Below are 16,194 nucleotides of genomic sequence, written 5' to 3'. Positions count from 1 at the left end.
CCACCCCGGCAGCTCGAGTTTCGCATCTTGTTGGCGAAGGGAGAACTATGGGAATGGAATTTACACTGTCGTGGTCAAAACAGAGCTCTTACGGAGATCAAAACTTCACACGGAACAAATGTTGATTTATGGTAAGGCTTTGTAGAACCGTAAAGAGAAGAAAACTCTATATACCTGCCAATAAGTTTATGTAAAATCCTCCCATATCATAAATATTCTTCCATGATCAAAGCCCCGTTTACCTGCACGTGATCCGTATGATCGTTAAATCCAAAACTGGTTTTCTACCACCGTTTGAACGCATCAAACGTGCGTTCATCGATGGCGAATGGGAGTTTCAACGCAAAGGCCAATAAAATCATTCCTTGCTTCGCTCAACCTTCAGGACCCTCGACCGCCATGCCCTCGTACAACCACGATTGTAAACGAACCCATATGAATGTCATTTTATAAAGTCACAAGTTTATTTAACAATCTTATAGACTGTGTTTGTATGTGTGTATGTGTTTTTGTGGCACAAGTAAGTGAGTCAAGTACATCGAAACATGTATTCTAACAATATTCTCTATCCAAAGCCGCCTTTGGCAAAGTAAAGGTACCCACATAGGAAAACAACAACATCCGACATTAAAAAACGGTTATCAATCATCCAACGGCACACCGCTTCCGCTCGAGCGCCACTATTGAAACATTCCCAAAGGCCAACTCGAATGCATTCCCTCCTCCTCCTCCAAGGCATCGGTAATACTCTGTGAGTGTGTGTCTGTTGATTCGAATCGAAGATATCGGCCATCAGCCGGTCGATCACGTTTCCGACGCTTACGCCAAAGGCGCACACGCTCTCCCGTGCTTGTATGTGCGCGAGCTAATTTATTGCGCCTGCAGTATGCACGCGACATGCATGCGCACAATGGTGGAGGACGCCGCGGAGACCTTAGCATTGATTTTACGATACGCAAAACACATCCAAACGATGAGAGTGGTCAATGCTGTTATTAGGCGCACCTATGGTGCCCGATGGCAAGGGGATTCTTCGGACACTTCGTTATGCGGTTTCTTCAATTAACTTTGTAGTGACCTAACTTTAAGTTTCAAGCAGCATATTCTAAAGGGCCTTCAACAGAGGGGATATAAAACATCACATTGTTTGTTAGGTTGAAATATCAAAATACGTGGCCATATTCTCCATACAAGTTAGTGAGAAGAAGCAGATCATAAAGCAGGTCGTTAGACATTGAAACAGAGGTCCTCATAGTCCCGGCACAGGAATTCAAACGGGCGACTTTTCCTGATCCTCATACTCATCCTTGGAAAGCTCGTGCAGCAGCTTGTACTTCTCCGCATCGGTCAGATTGATGTAGCTATTGTTCTCCATCAGCTCCTTCTTGATGCTGTACACCAAATCGCACGGCAGCTCGACGTTCTTTTCATTCTCGATCTGCACCTCGGTCGTATGCCTCACCTCCACACTGCCCACCGATGCCGTGTCCGGTTCGTGCACTTCCTTCTCCAACACCCTTTCACCACCAACTTCCGGGCTTTGGGGCTCTTCCGGCTCTGGCTCCTCCACCGGCGCCTCCACCATCTTGAAACCCTGCATCAGCAGCTGAACGGCGGCCGACTCTTGCGGCAACGCCTGGATCACCGTTTTCAGCAACTTCGGTGAGGCGGGATCGGGCGGATTCCGGATGACCACATCCACCTCGCTACCCTTCGTGTCGATGCTTTGCTGCGATTCTGCCTTCTCCCGTGCCGCATTCTTGCGCATCAAGCTCTTTGCGCGCTTCTTCAAAATGGCCTGCGCGTTCGGGTAGTACACGATCGCTTCGTTTAGGTCCGATTTGGACAGCACAAACAGATTGGAGAAACCCTTCGATCGTACGTCCGCCGTGCGGCGGTTCCCCTCCGCCCCATTGATCGCGAGCAGACTGATCTCCCCGAACACGGATCCTTCGTACAGTGTCGCCAGCACTACATCGTTCCGGGGGCCACCCATCACCTGCACCTGGCCCGTTTTCACGATGTACATCTCTTTGCCGACTTCACCCTTGCGGCACACGAAATCCCCGGGAAGGAAGGTGACGGAGCGTAGCTTCAGTACCAGCTCGCGCAGCAACGCTTCCTCACAGTCGGCAAACAGCTGCACTTTGGAGAGAGTTTGGATGTGCACCGAGATGGCAATGTCCGTCTTTAGGTTAGCGGGCAGCGCGTCCATGATGTGCGTTTCGTCCAGACACTTTTGCTGCTCCCAGGTGAAGGTGAACCACATCTTGACGCGGCGCTGCAGATCGGTCGGCAGGTTGAGGCGTCGCATGTACTCCAGAGTTTCGTCCACTAGCTGCTTGTACTCGGATTTGGACCGTGTAGCCGTCGCTATGATGTCCCGTATCTGGCCGATAAGCAGCGCGAACACAAACACACCCATCAGCCAGGCGGCGGTCATGAACATTAGCTCGCCCTCCTTCTCCGGTTTTGGGTTTTTACCAATCGAGGTGGCCGTTTTGGTGGCGAACGCGAAGCAACGGACGTACGCGTGACCCTTGTTGTTGAAAACCCACCGATTTGAACCGAGCCCTGGAATGGGAAGAAGAGCAGGAAGTAGGCATTGTTGGTTGGGGTTGAAGTGTGTTTGTTTTGAAGAATACCTTGGTAGGCGCTGTATGCGTAGTAAGCGCAGGCTGTCAGATGTATCATGTACAGCATGTAGGTCAGTGTCTTCACTACACGAATCTGGAAGAGAAGAGATGCTTCTAGCAGATCTATTTCCGAACTACAATCAAGATCCTGTGTGACTTACAATGTGTGGTGATGAGATAACCCGATCGATCAGCTTGAAAAACTCCCAAAAGCTCTGTATCTTGAGAAGTCTTGGTGCGCGGAACACAACATGCTCGGTCCCGAAGCGAAGATAGAGCAGATCCAACGGAACCAGTGCAAGTAGATCCATCTGGAAATAGTAAGTTAGCAAAGTCCTACTTTCACGAACTGCAAATCAGTGCCTTTCAGGCTTACCTTAAACTGCAGCTTGCGCATATAGTTCTTGCGCGTCAGATTCTTATCCTTTACCCAGAACCCCTCGTACAGGTACATCAGCCGATGCTTGACGAACAGTATGTCCAGCAGATAGATCACATCCGCACAGATGTCCATCGCGATCCAGTACTTGGTGTTTTCCGGTGTTTGGTACGGAAAGGACGACCGCAACGGTATGACCCACGCGTTGTACAGGAACGACAGCGACACGATAAACAGCCAGGCGATGTAGAACTTGCCCTGCGGGTCGAGCACATTATCACTGCGCCCGCCGCAGCAAAAGATGGGACAGAACAGATAGTGGCTACAACCGGGCGTCTCGGTAGCGGACTGAAGCGTTAAGGCTGAGTTTTGTATCGTGCGCTCTTTTTGGTGTACATGTGAAACGCCAAGAAAAAGGGGACATTAGACATGTTCCGATGGGTATCTGAGAGAGCGTATAACTTACGGTTTACGCTGTGCTTCTGCATGGAAGGTGCCGTTGAGGGTGCACTGGCACTGCTGGACGGTGTCGGCGGAATCTCGAGCTTCCTGCGCATCTTTCGCGTACGCTCCGAGAAACGGTTTGCCAGGTGGCGCAATCGGACGGTTACAAAGTCATTCCCACTCGTTGGCATCGTCTCGGAGGGGCAGCTGTTGGTAAGGGGGATCCTTCTCAATGCTTCAATGAAATCATTAAAAGCCCTCGGTTACTTACTCAGAATTTCGTCTATCCTCCATCGGTTCCATGGAGATTCCATTCGCGCTCTCAATGTGCTCGCCATCATCCACGTGGCGTTGCCTTTCTTCCCCATTTAACCCACTCGAATCACCACCCGGAACCATCGAAACGGTTTCTTGTTGAAGTGCTAATGGCTGTGAAGGTGCCAGCCCTGCTGCCGGCACCTCATCCTCGCACAGCGACGTGCCGGCCGATTCCGTGACGCACATCTGCAAGCTCTCTACCGGCGTGTCCGCCGAGCTGGAGCGCGACTCCAGCCCATCCTGCTCCGCCGTCGTGTAGTGCTGATGCTCCAGCTTCACCAGCATATTGCTCTCGTCGTTGATGATCCGCTTCACCAGCTCGTGCGTGCTGCGCAGATTCGAAACCGCATTCTCCGCCTCCTGGCACCCGATCTTGCCGTTGCGAAAGTACAGCTTCGACTTGTACCCACCGCCGCCCCCCTTCGGGCTGAACGATTTAATGCGCCGCTTTTGCGTAATGTTCACCTTGTACGTCGGTGAGCGCAGCAGCACCTTGCGCGGACCGTCGGGCGACGTTCTGGTGACCCGGTTGAAGCACTTCTTCGTCGGGCTGCACTTGCTGCGTATCAGCGCCATGGTACGCTCGGCCGCCTTGCGCTGGCGTTCCCGCAGCGTGAGCTGCTCGTCCTCTTCCCGCTCCCGCCGCAGTATGTCCTCCGTCACGCTGATAAAGTCTTCCAGCTCGCGTATGTCCTTCGAGATTTCTTCCAGACTTTTGTGCAGCTTCACCTCGTCCCGGCTGCCGGCCCGCGGTAGCGCTCCGCTGGAACCACTCACCCAGGCCGGTAGGGCGGGACGCGAACCGAACCTGGGCGCTGCACCATACGGACTGTTACTGACCCGTCCACTCCAGCCCGTAAACGGCGACCTTGGCGGTGGCCAACCACCGTCCAGCGAGAGGACCGTTTCCGACCGCGAACGATTCACCTGCTCGACAGCGAACGACGCCCCGGAGGCGGACGACGACATCGTGGAACGTCCGAGGTGCGACTGACTAACGGCTAGACGCAGAACTATGCTGCATTACTCCGTGTCTCCCTCCACGCGTGTGCACTCACTTACTCGCTCACTCAGGCCTGAACGCGAGATGCGTTGATGGCCGTGACGATGACGGCAAGCACGCTCTATATGGCCATCAAGCTACCGATTGCTCGTGTACCACCGTATGGTAGGGGCGTTCCAAGACAGCGGCACCTGCTGCCAGAATATTAATTACGCTGTTTAGGGGCCACCACCAGCCGAGTCACACACGGAATGCCGATTTGGGAACTACAATTCGCAATTTGGAGTTCGCAGTAAAACTGAACAACAAAAATCGATATCGGGGAACTTGCTACGCAGGGAGTTCGCTATAATTATCCTTTTTTAATACGCTGTAAGACGATACTCCGTTTCTACGGGAAACGTTCCCTTCACAATGTCCTGTGTGTCTGACTGTCAGGTCGCTGGCAGAAAGGATAAGATACCTTTTTTCTTGCTGCTCATACACGAAACGTATGAAACGTGTTTTGCGCATGCCCGAGAGACCGCACGTTGCATGTGTTTTGGGCAAAACGTAACCGAATTCCGGCAAAGCTGCAGCGGCGGAGGCACGTGTGGACGGGACTGTTTTGTTTACATTCTTTTGCGCGAAACGTACCAAAATTGGTGGACAAACAAGTTTTTACGAGTGCTAATCGGATCGTATCGGAGCGTGGACACATAACCGTCAGGTGTTTCTGTTTGTTTTGGTGTTTTTTATTCGTGGTTTTGTTCAAATTCATGCTTATTTATCTTCGTCTCTCATTTCCCCATCCTTTTTTATTATGTTTACGCACTTTCAAATAATATGCCCTTCCGACAGGATAATTCATATAAAAGAGAACTCTGTAATATACAAACGAAGCTACCTCTGAGGAAAAAAAGGAACTTATTTCTAGTTAAACGCTTAATAAGGGCAAATACCAATAGATACGATGCCGGGCTAAGCCTGGTTGTTGCCTTGATTTTAGCGCCACATTACTTCTGCAGCTTGTAGTTTTTCTTGTTGTTCGTCACGTGCACGTTCAGCTTGAGGTTCAGCTCGCTCGCCAGCTGATCCATCAGCGCCAGCTCCCGGTCGGTCAGCCCGTCCGGCAGCGGTAGCGTGCTGCTTCCCTCGTCTTCCACAAACAGCTGTATCGTCTGCTTCATATTATCCAGCAGCTCCGTATCTTCCGCCGACAGCTGCTTCTCCTTCTTCTCCGCCAGCCCGAACGCACGCGACCAAATCTTCTTCTCCTCCTGCTGGTGCTTGACCGAGCGATCGTTCAGCTGCTTCAGCACCTGCTGCACGATCTCGTCCTGCGGTTCCAGCTGCTGGGCGCGCAGCAAACACTTGCGCGCCCGGTCGTACTCCCCGAGGCTCATCAGCGCCTTGCCCTCCTGGTAGAGTATTTTCGCACTCTTGCTCACGTCACACAGCCGGCGCAGCTCGTTCACCATCCGGCAGGCATCCTTCGGCCGGTCCCGGCGATTGTAACACACCGCTAGGCTGGTGTACAGTGCGATCAGCGTTTTCTGCTGCTCCGCCTGCTCGGCTTCGTCCTTCAGCTGGCACGTCTGCAGCGTGTGCACCGCTTCCAGATACTTCACGATCGCGTTCGGTACCAGATTGCGCTGGAAGCAGTCCCGTGCGTACTGGCGAATCTCGGTCACCTTGTCCTTTACCGTCGCGTACGTACGCCGCTCGGTTTCGTTCAGCTTGGCCAGCGCCTCGCCATCGCTCACGGGCGTTGCGCTAATCAGCCGTATTACAAACAGCACGTCCGCCTTCGGCTTGACGCGCTGCAGACAGCCAAACTCACCGTACATCAGCTGGTACGCAATCACGAACTGTGCCTCCTCGCTGACGCGCATCGTGCGGACTGCCTGCTCCAGCCCGGGCAGCACATTGCTCTTGCCCACCACGAACCGGTGCGGCTTGTCGCGCAGTGTCGTCGAATCGAACGGTTTCGATTCCCCCTCGAAGAACGCATTGTACTCGATCACGACGCGCGTACTGTCCGGAATGGGTTCGCCCACGCCCGCCTTCGTGACGCGCTTGTAGAGGTGCTCGTTGATCTGGTCCATCTCCTGCCGCAGCTCGTCGAACGTTCGCTCCCAGGGCGTCTGCAGCTGCTTGTACCTTTCATCGTCCTCGTCCGCACTGCCGTAGTCATCGTCGAGGAAGTACTCGTCACCCTCGTGATCGTTGAACTCGGTATCGATCTGGAACTCGGTGCCACCGTTCAGCAGATCGCTGGAACGATTCGGTACAATGGTTATTTCACGACTGTGTGGCGTGCTTGCTGAGGGAATCGTGCGCTAACCTTAAGTTAATCGGTGCCTTCAGCACGCTTCCACTATCCATTTTGGGTTCCATCGGTAAAATCAACGAAATCGCACATGCAAAATTGCGTATTACTGCTGCCGCTGCTGAGAAATGGCCGTTTCCCTGAAGCCCGCAACAAATGCGCTGAGGTAAACAATTTTCCCAGCTGTCAAAAATCTGCCGCCATACGGTTTCTTCTGTTTGACTGTCCTACAAAGCTGTATAACAGAAATGTCAAACCCATCGAAAGGTGTGCAATCTATTTTACTCAAAATTGTAATTATTTTCCGGCGAAGATAAAATAAGTCTCTCTCTCTCACTCACTCTCTCTCTCTCTCTCTCTCTCTCTCTATCTCTCTCTCACACTCTCTCTCTCTCACACACACTCTCTCTCTCTCTCTTACTCTCTCTATCTCTTTCTCTCTCTATTTCTCTTGTTGGCCTGCTCACGATATCCCAAGTGCCACAAAACCACTAAACGACCACTAAACGGGTTCTAAACGACTTAAGCTCTCAACCAAAACGGAACATAGAAAGACTTCGTTTAGCAGACGGTGAACGACTGATACATTCTAAAAATACCAACAATAAAAAAAAACCGGTGGCGCCATCTGTTGGTGGGATACCCATCTAGTGGAGCTTCCTCGCTTGGAGAGCTTTCTCATTCCCTCTGTACTTTTGTATGGTTTCGCATTGAAGTTATGCATCGATAGAACTTGAGCGGCAATACGATTGTTTAAATACTAAACTCCAACATAATCTGCCAACACCGAAGCAAGTGAGACATGAGTAATGGTCGTTGGTGTTGAAACTCGTGTATCTGAACACACGACCATTCATATATATTTTTGCTTGGAAAGTTAGAAGGCTATATAGGTCATGATTAGAAGAAACTTGTCGAAACAAATTGCAAGAAAAGGACAGCTATATAATGATGAGTTGTAATACGCCATCTATTGAGCAAACCAGTGAAGCTAGGGAGCTTTCTTTTTTGTCTATGGATAGTTGAATTTCCAATCGTTTAAGCTCAATCTGTGGTGCTTGGGATAATTGCCATGACGCACTAGAATAAAGTAAATATGTGTCTGACCTCTAGTAGGCCCTGATGCCACTGTAAATAAGTAATTTATTTCGGTCTGTTTATAACCAAAGATAATCTTAGCTTAGACGTTGTACTTCAAACCGATGTTATTTCTTCGGTAATTCCTATTAATCGCGCACACGTGCATTGACATACATCGGTATTCATTATGGAAGTAGTTATCAACGAGAAAATAACAAGGTTTTTTATATTGTGCTCTGAATTTCATTAACACACGTATTTAATAATGTCCGGAACTCGAAGTAATATTTTTTTATCTTCATTTTAATTCGAGATAGTTGAATTAAATTGCCAAGATGTGATGCATAAAAATAGGCAAAATTGCATAAGCAGCCAATTTTGGCAAGCTAAAGATCGCTAAATTCGCCTTTTGCAGTAGATAAATGCAGCAGATCCTTTTACGTTAAGATCTTGAGCCATTTTAACCCGTTTAGTGGTCGTTTAGTGGATTTGTGGCACTTGGGTAAAGTGGGTTATGCTGGGATATGACTTCCCAAGCGCCACAGATTAAGCTTAAACGACTGGAAAATTGAATATCCATAGAAAAAAAATGAAAGCTCCACAGCTTCATTGGTTTGATTAATAGATGGCGTATTACAACTCATCATTATATTGCTATCCTTTTCTTGCAATGTGTTTCGACAAGTTTCATCTTATCATGAAATCCCCTATATAGCCTTCTAACTTTCTGAGCAAAAATCTATATAAATGGTCGTGTGGTCAGATACGTGGGTATCAACACCAACGACCATTACTCAAATCTCACTTGCTTCATTGCTGATGGTTTCCGTTGAAGTTTAGTATTTAACCAATCGTATCGCCGTTCTAGTTCTAGCGATGCATAACTTCAATGCGAAACCATACAACAGTACAGAGGAAATGAGAAAGCTCTCCTCCAAGCGATGAAGCTCAACTGGTTGGGGTATCCCACCAACAGAGAACGCCACCAGCTTTTTTGCTATTTTTAGAATGCATGAGTCGTTTGCCGTCTGCTAAACGAAGTCTTTCTATATTCCGTTTAGGTAGAGAACTTGAGTCGTTTAGAAGCCGTTTAGTGGTCGTTTAGTGGATTTGTGGCACTTGGGTTACTAAATTTGAATTAGTGAGAAATTATTTACATGCCAAAAAAGCCTTAAATGTTCGTAATTCGAAGCAATACGGTAGTTTATAAAAAGAAACATATAGTCCAGTTCTTATCTTCGTTGTCTGCTTTTGCTCAAATAAATGTAGGTTTGAAACAAAAATGAGAAATAAAACAGTATTGATTTGACACCCCTGTCGAGCTGGGCCAGCGCTGGAAAGGGTTTTGTCAAAACCGGTATACACGATCGACCGGTTTGATCGATAGCGGTAGCGAAGTTCTCGTGCATCCTCGTGGGGCACATGTTCCGGCAATTGCTGCATTCACTTTCACCTAGCTTAGTACAGTCGGGACGACGGAGTTCGCTCGCTTGCAGCACAAACCTTGCTCTGTTTTCAACGCAAACCACCGCCAAGATGTCCCTGGAGGAAGCAAAAAAGTGTGCCGCGTACAAGGCGGTCGATGAGTACGTGAAGGATAATACCGTCGTTGGGGTCGGTTCGGGCTCAACCGTGGTGTACGCGGTGCACCGGATAGCGGAGCGGGTGAAGGCGGAAGGACTGAAGCTGGTCTGCATTCCGACGAGCTTCCAGGCCCGGCAGCTCATCATCGAGCACGGGCTGGTGCTTGGCGATTTGGAGTGCAATCCCCGGCTGGACTGTGCGATCGATGGGGCGGACGAGGTGGACGCCAAGATGGTTCTGATCAAGGGTGGCGGTGGATGTTTGCTGCAGGTGGGTTGCATTTTTTTTTTGTATTAGTAATCGTAATTAAACATGTTTAATGGGTGTGTGCGTGTGTTGGTAGGAAAAAATCGTCGCCTCCTGTGCCGACCGGCTGGTGGTGATAGCGGACTACACGAAAGACTCGGCCAAGCTGGGCCAACAGTACCGTAAAGGCATTCCGATCGAGGTCGCACCGATGGCTTACGTGCCGATCAAGGGCAAGGTGGAGTCGCGGTTCGGCGGTACGCTCAAGCTGCGGATGGCCGTCGCTAAGGCGGGCCCCGTCGTCACCGACAACGGTAACTTCATACTGGACTGGAGCTTCCCGGCCGATAAGGAGCACGACTGGGACGCTGTCAATCGGGAGATCATGATGATACCGGGGGTCGTTGATACGGGGCTATTCGTTGGCATGGCGACCAAGGCGTACTTTGGCCAACAGGATGGTTCGGTCACGGAACGGAGCGCCTAATCTTGTGTTGTGTCATTTGATTGCTTTTTTTTATTATTATTCCTATCTTGGAGTTTTTTTCTTCTTCGTTCATAATAAATAGAAATAATATACAAGAGCGAACCGATGGCTACTGAATGTTTCGATTCGTGGTCGCGGACTAGAACGCTTTCTTGTTGCGTTCCGGCAGCAGGCTTTCCTTCGCGTAGCTGAACAGCGAAAGCAGGCCCATCTTTTTACGGCTAGAGAAGTAATTCGTCACCACATCGTCATTGCCACCTGGAATGTTAAAAGGGAAAACAAGTGTTGTAAGTAAATTCTCGTTTTCGGAGGTCCCGTCCCGGGCGGTTCACTGTTTCTTACTGAGCAAATGCGTCCGTTCGTTGCTCGTTGGCAGCACATTGTCGTTGGCGGACAGGGACACAAACAGCGCGAATGGCACCAACCACAGGCAGAGGGTAAAGTACGCCAACACTTCCGTGAACGCGTGGTACTGCAGCTGGAAGTAGACGAAGGCCAGATAGTGGTTGCCGACCAGCAGCCCGACCGCCCCGATAAAGGCGGGCGAAAGAAACCGCACGTACGGGAAATCGGTCAGGATGAGCCCGTGCAGTGCCTGGGCGCCCAGCCCGCACAGCACCATCGTCCAGCTGAAGTGTTCGGTAAAGATGAATATCACGTACAGGCAGGCCGTCACGGCCACCATCCAGCTGATGACTTTCTTCGCAATGACCGTGTACTCCTCTACCAGCTCGGCTAGATAGTACAGACCGGCAGCTGTTGTGAAAAGGTAAAGCGCAGAAAAAAATGCATTCAGATGGCCACGTTCCAAGAAATTATTACCAACCCTTGGCACTTGTTTACGTACCGATCGAGACGGTTACGAAGCAGATCTGCACCAGCAGCGAAACGTAGCTCAGCAGCCCGAGGAAGGACATTTTCGACGGGATTTTTCGCGGGGGATTTACTTACGACAGAATAGGGGACACAACAGAAGTCTCCGGGAGCTGCTGTTTAGGACGGATAATAGGAGAGCGTTATCGGGCACGGAACAGACACACTCACACACGCACACTGTTTCACGTCAGCATTGCGTCCCTTTGATCAATCGGCGCTATTATGCGCTACTGTTTGTCCTCGCCAAGTGATGATGCGTAATGAAATTATGAACCAGGCAGCTCAGTTCAGTTTTCCTCGCCAGGTAAACAACAAACACAACCGCACGCACAACGCACGCCTTGACAGTTAAACGCCATCAAAACAAATTTCCACGAAATGACAGTTCGCTTCTACGATTTGGCGAACCAAAACATAAACAAAGTGCACGCGATCCTGCCGGCATCGGATGGAAGAGTACAAGAAATTAATCTGGTGAGTGTGGGAAAAGTACAGGAAAATGGTTTTATTTTTCGACTTTTACATCCCAGGCGGGTCATGTGGGACTCGTACGGAGATTGTTTTTATGGCCAAAAAATGGTCATCCTTCCCAAAACACTTCATCAGGATCTCCAAGACAAACCTTGGGTTTGGGTGCAATTCGGCGAATCTCCACTGATGGTCCAAAATCACACTAAATTTGGTCAATGTGGAAGGACCAAAATGAGTGATTGGGTCGTCCGGTTTATTGTAATTGTGTTTGCTTTCCCACCGCAGGTCCCGACACAATCCCCGCTCGGAAGGGAAGCTGCTCGAGCAGGCGTCGATCGATTTCGCCGACTATCACAATGACATCTTCAATCTGCACATTAACGAAATCGATCCGATGCATCAGATCGAGGACATTAGTGCCGCCGATACGGCCCTCTTCCTGCCCCTGGAAATGCCCTCCGATCCGCGGACGGGGCAAAAGATACAGCAGCTGGAGGTGAAATGTGTTCAACCGCTGCTGCTGTTCAACCGCTTCCCCTCCGGTTCGGTACTGACGCGCCAGGAGCATCAGCACTGTCTGACGGTGCAGAATCGTATCAACATGCGGCTGCCTTTTACCACCGCCGAGGAGAAGAAAAAGTACGCCCGCTACCAGGTGCTGATGGAAAAGCTTGCGCCGGAGAAGGAAATGTTCGACAGCTTCGTGCGGAACCACTTCAACACGCATCTGCTGCGCCGGGTGCAAACGATCGAGCCCGAGCTGAACGAGCTGGTGGTGCGCATTTGGCAGGCGAAGGTACAGGAACGGATCGGTCTCCAGCGGGAGCTCGGCGGGCTGTACGTGCTGATGACGGTGGTGCCGTTCTTTGGCCGCGCGGAAAACGCTACCAACGTGAGCTTTGAGCCGTACGGACAGGAGCAGGAGCAGGCTCGGGAAACGGGCACGGTGCGGAATTTGTTCAGCGAGAATGTGTTGCGCTGCATTTCACTCAAACGCAACGAACGCGTGCTGGAGGCTTTTGCGCACGAGTGGACCTCGGTGCGCTGCACGCGGGACCAGTATCTGGCGGATGTGGACGCGTGTCTGGCCGAGCTGCCCGACGTTTCGCTCGTCGTGCCGGCGGGTGCATTCACGCTGCTGCTAAACTATGCACAAAACGCCCAGGAACAGTGGACGATACCGTTTCAGGTGAAGAAAATGGCCGACGGGCGGCACGTGCTTATCATGGACAGCAGACTGCCACCGACCCGGCTGTCGACGCACGCCCGAAAGGTGAAAGCGTACAAGCTGCTGGTTAGAAGCTTTACCACCTTTCTGGCATCGCAGAAATCAAACGCTGAATTGGATAAATCAGATGCCACAGTGGAAAAGGACACTGCAGAAGGCCCCTTCAGACCACTTCCGTTTGATGAGTTTATGAAGCAGATGGCACAGAAGAAAACGGCCAACGAAACAATGCGTGAGAACCGGTTTTACCAGCCGTGGAAGTTGAAGGATCAAGAGGAGGAGCATCAGCTGCTGGTGTGCTACCGGCAGGATTGCTACGAATCGTTTCGCAAGATGCGCGTCTTTATGAACTTCTCCATCAAGCTGGAGTATCAACCAGAGTTTGGTGCGGAACAGATGACACTGCCGGAGCTGCTGCAGGAGTGGGCTCGCCAGCTGCTGCGTCCCCACTCGAAAACGATGCGCCTGCGCATCAACAGCACGACCTCAACGATCATCTCGCACCACTATCTGGAGCTGCGCGACATTGAGGAAGAGCTGAACCGACTGTACGGCGTAAAGCCGCACAATCTGCTCACGAACGTGTGGAAAATGCTGAAGCTGATGCGCAACTTTCCCGCCGGCCAGTATCTGCTCAAGCGCGACGGCAAAAGCACCCAGGGACCGTCGGTGTACGCGCGCCCGAGCGAACGGAGCGGAGGACTGGCGGGACAGAATGCTCCCAGCGGAGTCAGCTTGAACTGGGAGGAGTTGCTGTGCAAGGTAGAGTACGATTGTCCACCGCTGGAGCAGTACGATTGGATACCGATCGATAAGTTTGTGATAACGCAGCTGCACCGGACGAACACGCTGTTCCCGTGCAGCTTCCCGCACTGGACGAACTTGCGGTGGCTAAACACGCGCCAAAGCCAGATGAAGGCGAAGCCGGTGGAAAATAAAGCATCCGGCGGCAAGAAGAAGAAAGGCGCTCAAAAAGAGGCGGCAGGGTCTGGAGCGGCGGCGGCAACTACGGTGGCGACGCAGGTGCTACCAGCAACCAAAGTGCTCACCCCAGTACAGTTGGCACGGCGGGAGAAGGTGAGGCAACGGAGGCAGCTAGCGCGGGAGAAAAAGTTAAAAGCGGAGACGATTCAACAATCGCTCCACCAGTTCGCTCCTTATGCGGGGTCGGTTCAGGGAAAGCATCCCGAAGGGAACACGGCAGAAGGGAGGGATGGTGCTGCTACCGGGGGAAAGGACCAGCCGGTTTCGGCGGTGCAGCAGGCGTCCGCAATCGTTGACTATAAATCTTATGTGGAGCAAGCTGCGCTCAGTCCGGATGAGCAGTTGTGATCGCAAAGGGCACATGAATTCATAGCGTAACATGAGATAAGATTTGTGATCTTAAATATAGATTAGGGTTTGCTACCTTATCTCTGACGATCGGTCGGGTACGTACGAGTGAAACATATCGACTGAGTTATTCTCTAATTTAACCAAAGCCTACTACATCCTTTCAGATCAACGAGATTGATATGATCGCAACATGAGATAGTGAGGAATGGGCAGCGAGGCCTAGTAGCTCATCCGAAACGAAAGCATTGGGCTGAAATTTAAATTAATCGTTTAACGTTTAAATCGTTCAACACATTTAATCTCAATATTTGTGCGGCAATATTGTATCACATTTTCAAATTATTCTACAAAACAGTACTCCCTTTCCTTGGTCATCGCTAGCAGTCAGTCTTGCTGCGACCTCTTGCCGATGTACGTCTCCTTCCACCAGTCCTGATCGAGCTCGTAATTGTGCTCCTTCCACCGGAAGTGTGTCGGCGGACGATCTTCACCATTTTGGAATGTAAACGAAGAGCTCAGCTCGATCGCAAGCTTCGACCGGACCAGCCCTATCGACCCGTACCGTTCCGGGGCCGGATGGTACACCCGCCCGGTGTCGGGAAACATACAGATCCGGTCGGGTTGCCACGGTACGCTCATCTTATCGTACCCGTGCGCGTAAGCTAACCTATCTTCGCTATCTAGAGAGGAATGCGTAAACGTGTATGAAATAAACTGCCAGTTTGAATTAACGATACAAAAAATACGAACCAATTTTCACAACATGTGTAAACACGATCGGTAGATCGTCACAGCGGATAAAATTTCGTTCCCGGCCGCAAATAGACAGAAACGGGAACTCGTCCGTATACCGGTCCGTGTCGTTTAGCTTTAACCTTTTGAAGAAAAACTCCAGAAATTGCTTCTCCTTGAAGCAGGAGGTGAAGTTTTTGATTCTCGCATCATCTAGGAAGAGCTGCAAAGTGAAGTTGTGATTGTGATGGTAGGGCAAATAAAAACTCTAATTATCCCTTACCATTCCTTCGTGATCGATGTAGTAGAAATATTCGCGTATTTTCGGCGCCGGCGATTGGCCCTGTACGTACGCGACCCGGCGGCAGATTTGTGCCGTTGGGGAAAAGATTCTTCTCAGAAGCAACATTATGGTGCCGAAATTGCACCACACACCACAAACAACAAAAACAGCCCAATTTGCAGAATGCAATCGCGATACGCAAACCGGTTGGCAACGTTCCCGAAGGGAGCGTCAAACGTCAGTCAATTTGACCGGGTCGACTGTGGACAAAGTGGCCAGATATTTTGTTCGGTTTTCGGTAGGCGCAACAAAATTTTATCGGATGGTGGAGACGGAAGCTAATCTGCCCAACGAAGGTTAAGCAACACGAGACAATACATCCTTTATTTATTTAAAGGAGATAGTTTAGATCAAGGTGTGTTTATTAAGGAGGTGAATCGTTAGCGCGTTTTCCGGGCGCCATCATTGAGTATTGTTATGTCAAATCGCATACAATTTTCTATACCCCCCTCCAGCCCTCCCCGATTTTAATACCGGAGCCCCCAGTATTGTTATGTCAAGTCGTGAAATGTCAATTTGCTCTGAAGCACTTCACCTCCTAATATCCATACACCTTGGTTTAGATTTGGTTCATAGCGGTCCAATGAGGCCTTTCTGAAGTGTCGATCTGAAAAATGTACTAGGGAATCTAACCCAACGAATGATGCACATTTGCTTCAGAGTTACTGCCGGGCTACATTATCTGTCAAATCCCATCAAAAATTTTACCAGCTCGTCCGAT

The 16,194-nt window shown here is 50.4% G+C and overlaps 6 protein-coding genes across 6 annotated transcripts; 2 read left to right on the top strand and 4 right to left on the bottom strand.

The window, feature by feature from the left end:
* Nucleotides 1-442: 442 nt before the first annotated feature.
* Nucleotides 443-5,241, bottom strand: LOC120955255 (cyclic nucleotide-gated cation channel beta-3). The gene is made up of 6 exons (XM_040375961.2): nucleotides 3,731-5,241; nucleotides 3,482-3,666; nucleotides 3,013-3,398; nucleotides 2,798-2,947; nucleotides 2,646-2,730; nucleotides 443-2,574 (listed from the first exon to the last, which is right to left on the bottom strand). Exons 1-6 carry the CDS (start codon nucleotides 4,744-4,746, stop codon nucleotides 1,271-1,273), a joined length of 3,126 nt encoding a protein of 1,041 aa, XP_040231895.2. The 5' UTR covers nucleotides 4,747-5,241; the 3' UTR covers nucleotides 443-1,270.
* Nucleotides 5,242-5,492: 251 nt separating this feature from the next.
* LOC120955257 (inactive peptidyl-prolyl cis-trans isomerase shutdown-like) lies at nucleotides 5,493-7,409 on the bottom strand. The gene is made up of 2 exons (XM_040375962.2): nucleotides 7,107-7,409; nucleotides 5,493-7,036 (listed from the first exon to the last, which is right to left on the bottom strand). The coding sequence occupies exons 1-2, from the start codon at nucleotides 7,157-7,159 to the stop codon at nucleotides 5,776-5,778; spliced, it is 1,314 nt and encodes a 437-aa protein (XP_040231896.1). The 5' UTR covers nucleotides 7,160-7,409; the 3' UTR covers nucleotides 5,493-5,775.
* Nucleotides 7,410-9,507: 2,098 nt separating this feature from the next.
* LOC120955259 (ribose-5-phosphate isomerase) lies at nucleotides 9,508-10,590 on the top strand. Its single transcript, XM_040375964.2, has 2 exons — nucleotides 9,508-10,025; nucleotides 10,099-10,590. The coding sequence occupies exons 1-2, from the start codon at nucleotides 9,594-9,596 to the stop codon at nucleotides 10,486-10,488; spliced, it is 822 nt and encodes a 273-aa protein (XP_040231898.2). The 5' UTR covers nucleotides 9,508-9,593; the 3' UTR covers nucleotides 10,489-10,590.
* On the bottom strand, nucleotides 10,491-11,676 carry LOC120955260 (protein TEX261). The gene is made up of 4 exons (XM_049610723.1): nucleotides 11,541-11,676; nucleotides 11,336-11,474; nucleotides 10,831-11,244; nucleotides 10,491-10,746 (listed from the first exon to the last, which is right to left on the bottom strand). Exons 2-4 carry the CDS (start codon nucleotides 11,403-11,405, stop codon nucleotides 10,628-10,630), a joined length of 603 nt encoding a protein of 200 aa, XP_049466680.1. The 5' UTR covers nucleotides 11,406-11,474; nucleotides 11,541-11,676; the 3' UTR covers nucleotides 10,491-10,627.
* An 86-nt stretch (nucleotides 11,677-11,762) lies between these two features.
* On the top strand, nucleotides 11,763-14,513 carry LOC120955256 (uncharacterized). Its single transcript, XM_049610721.1, has 2 exons — nucleotides 11,763-11,838; nucleotides 12,121-14,513. The coding sequence occupies exons 1-2, from the start codon at nucleotides 11,813-11,815 to the stop codon at nucleotides 14,393-14,395; spliced, it is 2,301 nt and encodes a 766-aa protein (XP_049466678.1). The 5' UTR covers nucleotides 11,763-11,812; the 3' UTR covers nucleotides 14,396-14,513.
* Nucleotides 14,514-14,674: 161 nt separating this feature from the next.
* Nucleotides 14,675-15,630, bottom strand: LOC120955258 (UPF0598 protein CG30010). The gene is made up of 3 exons (XM_040375963.2): nucleotides 15,414-15,630; nucleotides 15,149-15,353; nucleotides 14,675-15,078 (listed from the first exon to the last, which is right to left on the bottom strand). The coding sequence occupies exons 1-3, from the start codon at nucleotides 15,537-15,539 to the stop codon at nucleotides 14,783-14,785; spliced, it is 627 nt and encodes a 208-aa protein (XP_040231897.1). The 5' UTR covers nucleotides 15,540-15,630; the 3' UTR covers nucleotides 14,675-14,782.
* Nucleotides 15,631-16,194: the final 564 nt, after the last annotated feature.

The sequence above is a fragment of the Anopheles coluzzii genome, chromosome 3 (genome assembly GCF_943734685.1).
Source record: "Anopheles coluzzii chromosome 3, AcolN3, whole genome shotgun sequence".
Taxonomy (NCBI): domain Eukaryota; kingdom Metazoa; phylum Arthropoda; class Insecta; order Diptera; family Culicidae; genus Anopheles; species Anopheles coluzzii.
The sequence above is the reverse complement of the archived record's forward strand: the minus strand, read 5'-3'. Positions and strand labels throughout refer to the sequence as shown.

Excerpts from the sequence above, each read along its gene's own strand:
- LOC120955255 (XM_040375961.2), bottom strand. The coding sequence starts at position 4,746 with ATGTCGTCGTCCGCCTCCGGGGCGTCGTTCGCTGTCGAGCAGGTGAAT. Across the intron at positions 3,399-3,481 it reads GCAGAAGCACAGCGTAAACC|AGCGCACGATACAAAACTCA; the intron begins GTAAGTTATACG and ends TACACCAAAAAG. Across the intron at positions 2,948-3,012 it reads TGCGCAAGCTGCAGTTTAAG|ATGGATCTACTTGCACTGGT; the intron begins GTAAGCCTGAAA and ends TACTATTTCCAG.
- LOC120955257 (XM_040375962.2), bottom strand. The coding sequence starts at position 7,159 with ATGGAACCCAAAATGGATAGTGGAAGCGTGCTGAAGGCACCGATTAAC. Across the intron at positions 7,037-7,106 it reads AAGGCACCGATTAACTTAAG|CGATCTGCTGAACGGTGGCA; the intron begins GTTAGCGCACGA and ends GAATCGTTCCAG.
- LOC120955259 (XM_040375964.2), top strand. The coding sequence starts at position 9,594 with ATGTTCCGGCAATTGCTGCATTCACTTTCACCTAGCTTAGTACAGTCG. Across the intron at positions 10,026-10,098 it reads GCGGTGGATGTTTGCTGCAG|GAAAAAATCGTCGCCTCCTG; the intron begins GTGGGTTGCATT and ends GTGTGTTGGTAG.
- LOC120955260 (XM_049610723.1), bottom strand. The coding sequence starts at position 11,405 with ATGTCCTTCCTCGGGCTGCTGAGCTACGTTTCGCTGCTGGTGCAGATC. Across the intron at positions 11,245-11,335 it reads CTTCGTAACCGTCTCGATCG|CTGCCGGTCTGTACTATCTA; the intron begins GTACGTAAACAA and ends TTTTCACAACAG. Across the intron at positions 10,747-10,830 it reads CGAACGGACGCATTTGCTCA|GTGGCAATGACGATGTGGTG; the intron begins GTAAGAAACAGT and ends TTAACATTCCAG.
- LOC120955256 (XM_049610721.1), top strand. The coding sequence starts at position 11,813 with ATGGAAGAGTACAAGAAATTAATCTG. Across the intron at positions 11,839-12,120 it reads GAGTACAAGAAATTAATCTG|GTCCCGACACAATCCCCGCT; the intron begins GTGAGTGTGGGA and ends TTCCCACCGCAG.
- LOC120955258 (XM_040375963.2), bottom strand. The coding sequence starts at position 15,539 with ATGTTGCTTCTGAGAAGAATCTTTTCCCCAACGGCACAAATCTGCCGC. Across the intron at positions 15,354-15,413 it reads ACATCGATCACGAAGGAATG|CTCTTCCTAGATGATGCGAG; the intron begins GTAAGGGATAAT and ends TTCACTTTGCAG. Across the intron at positions 15,079-15,148 it reads TACACATGTTGTGAAAATTG|ATAGCGAAGATAGGTTAGCT; the intron begins GTTCGTATTTTT and ends ATTCCTCTCTAG.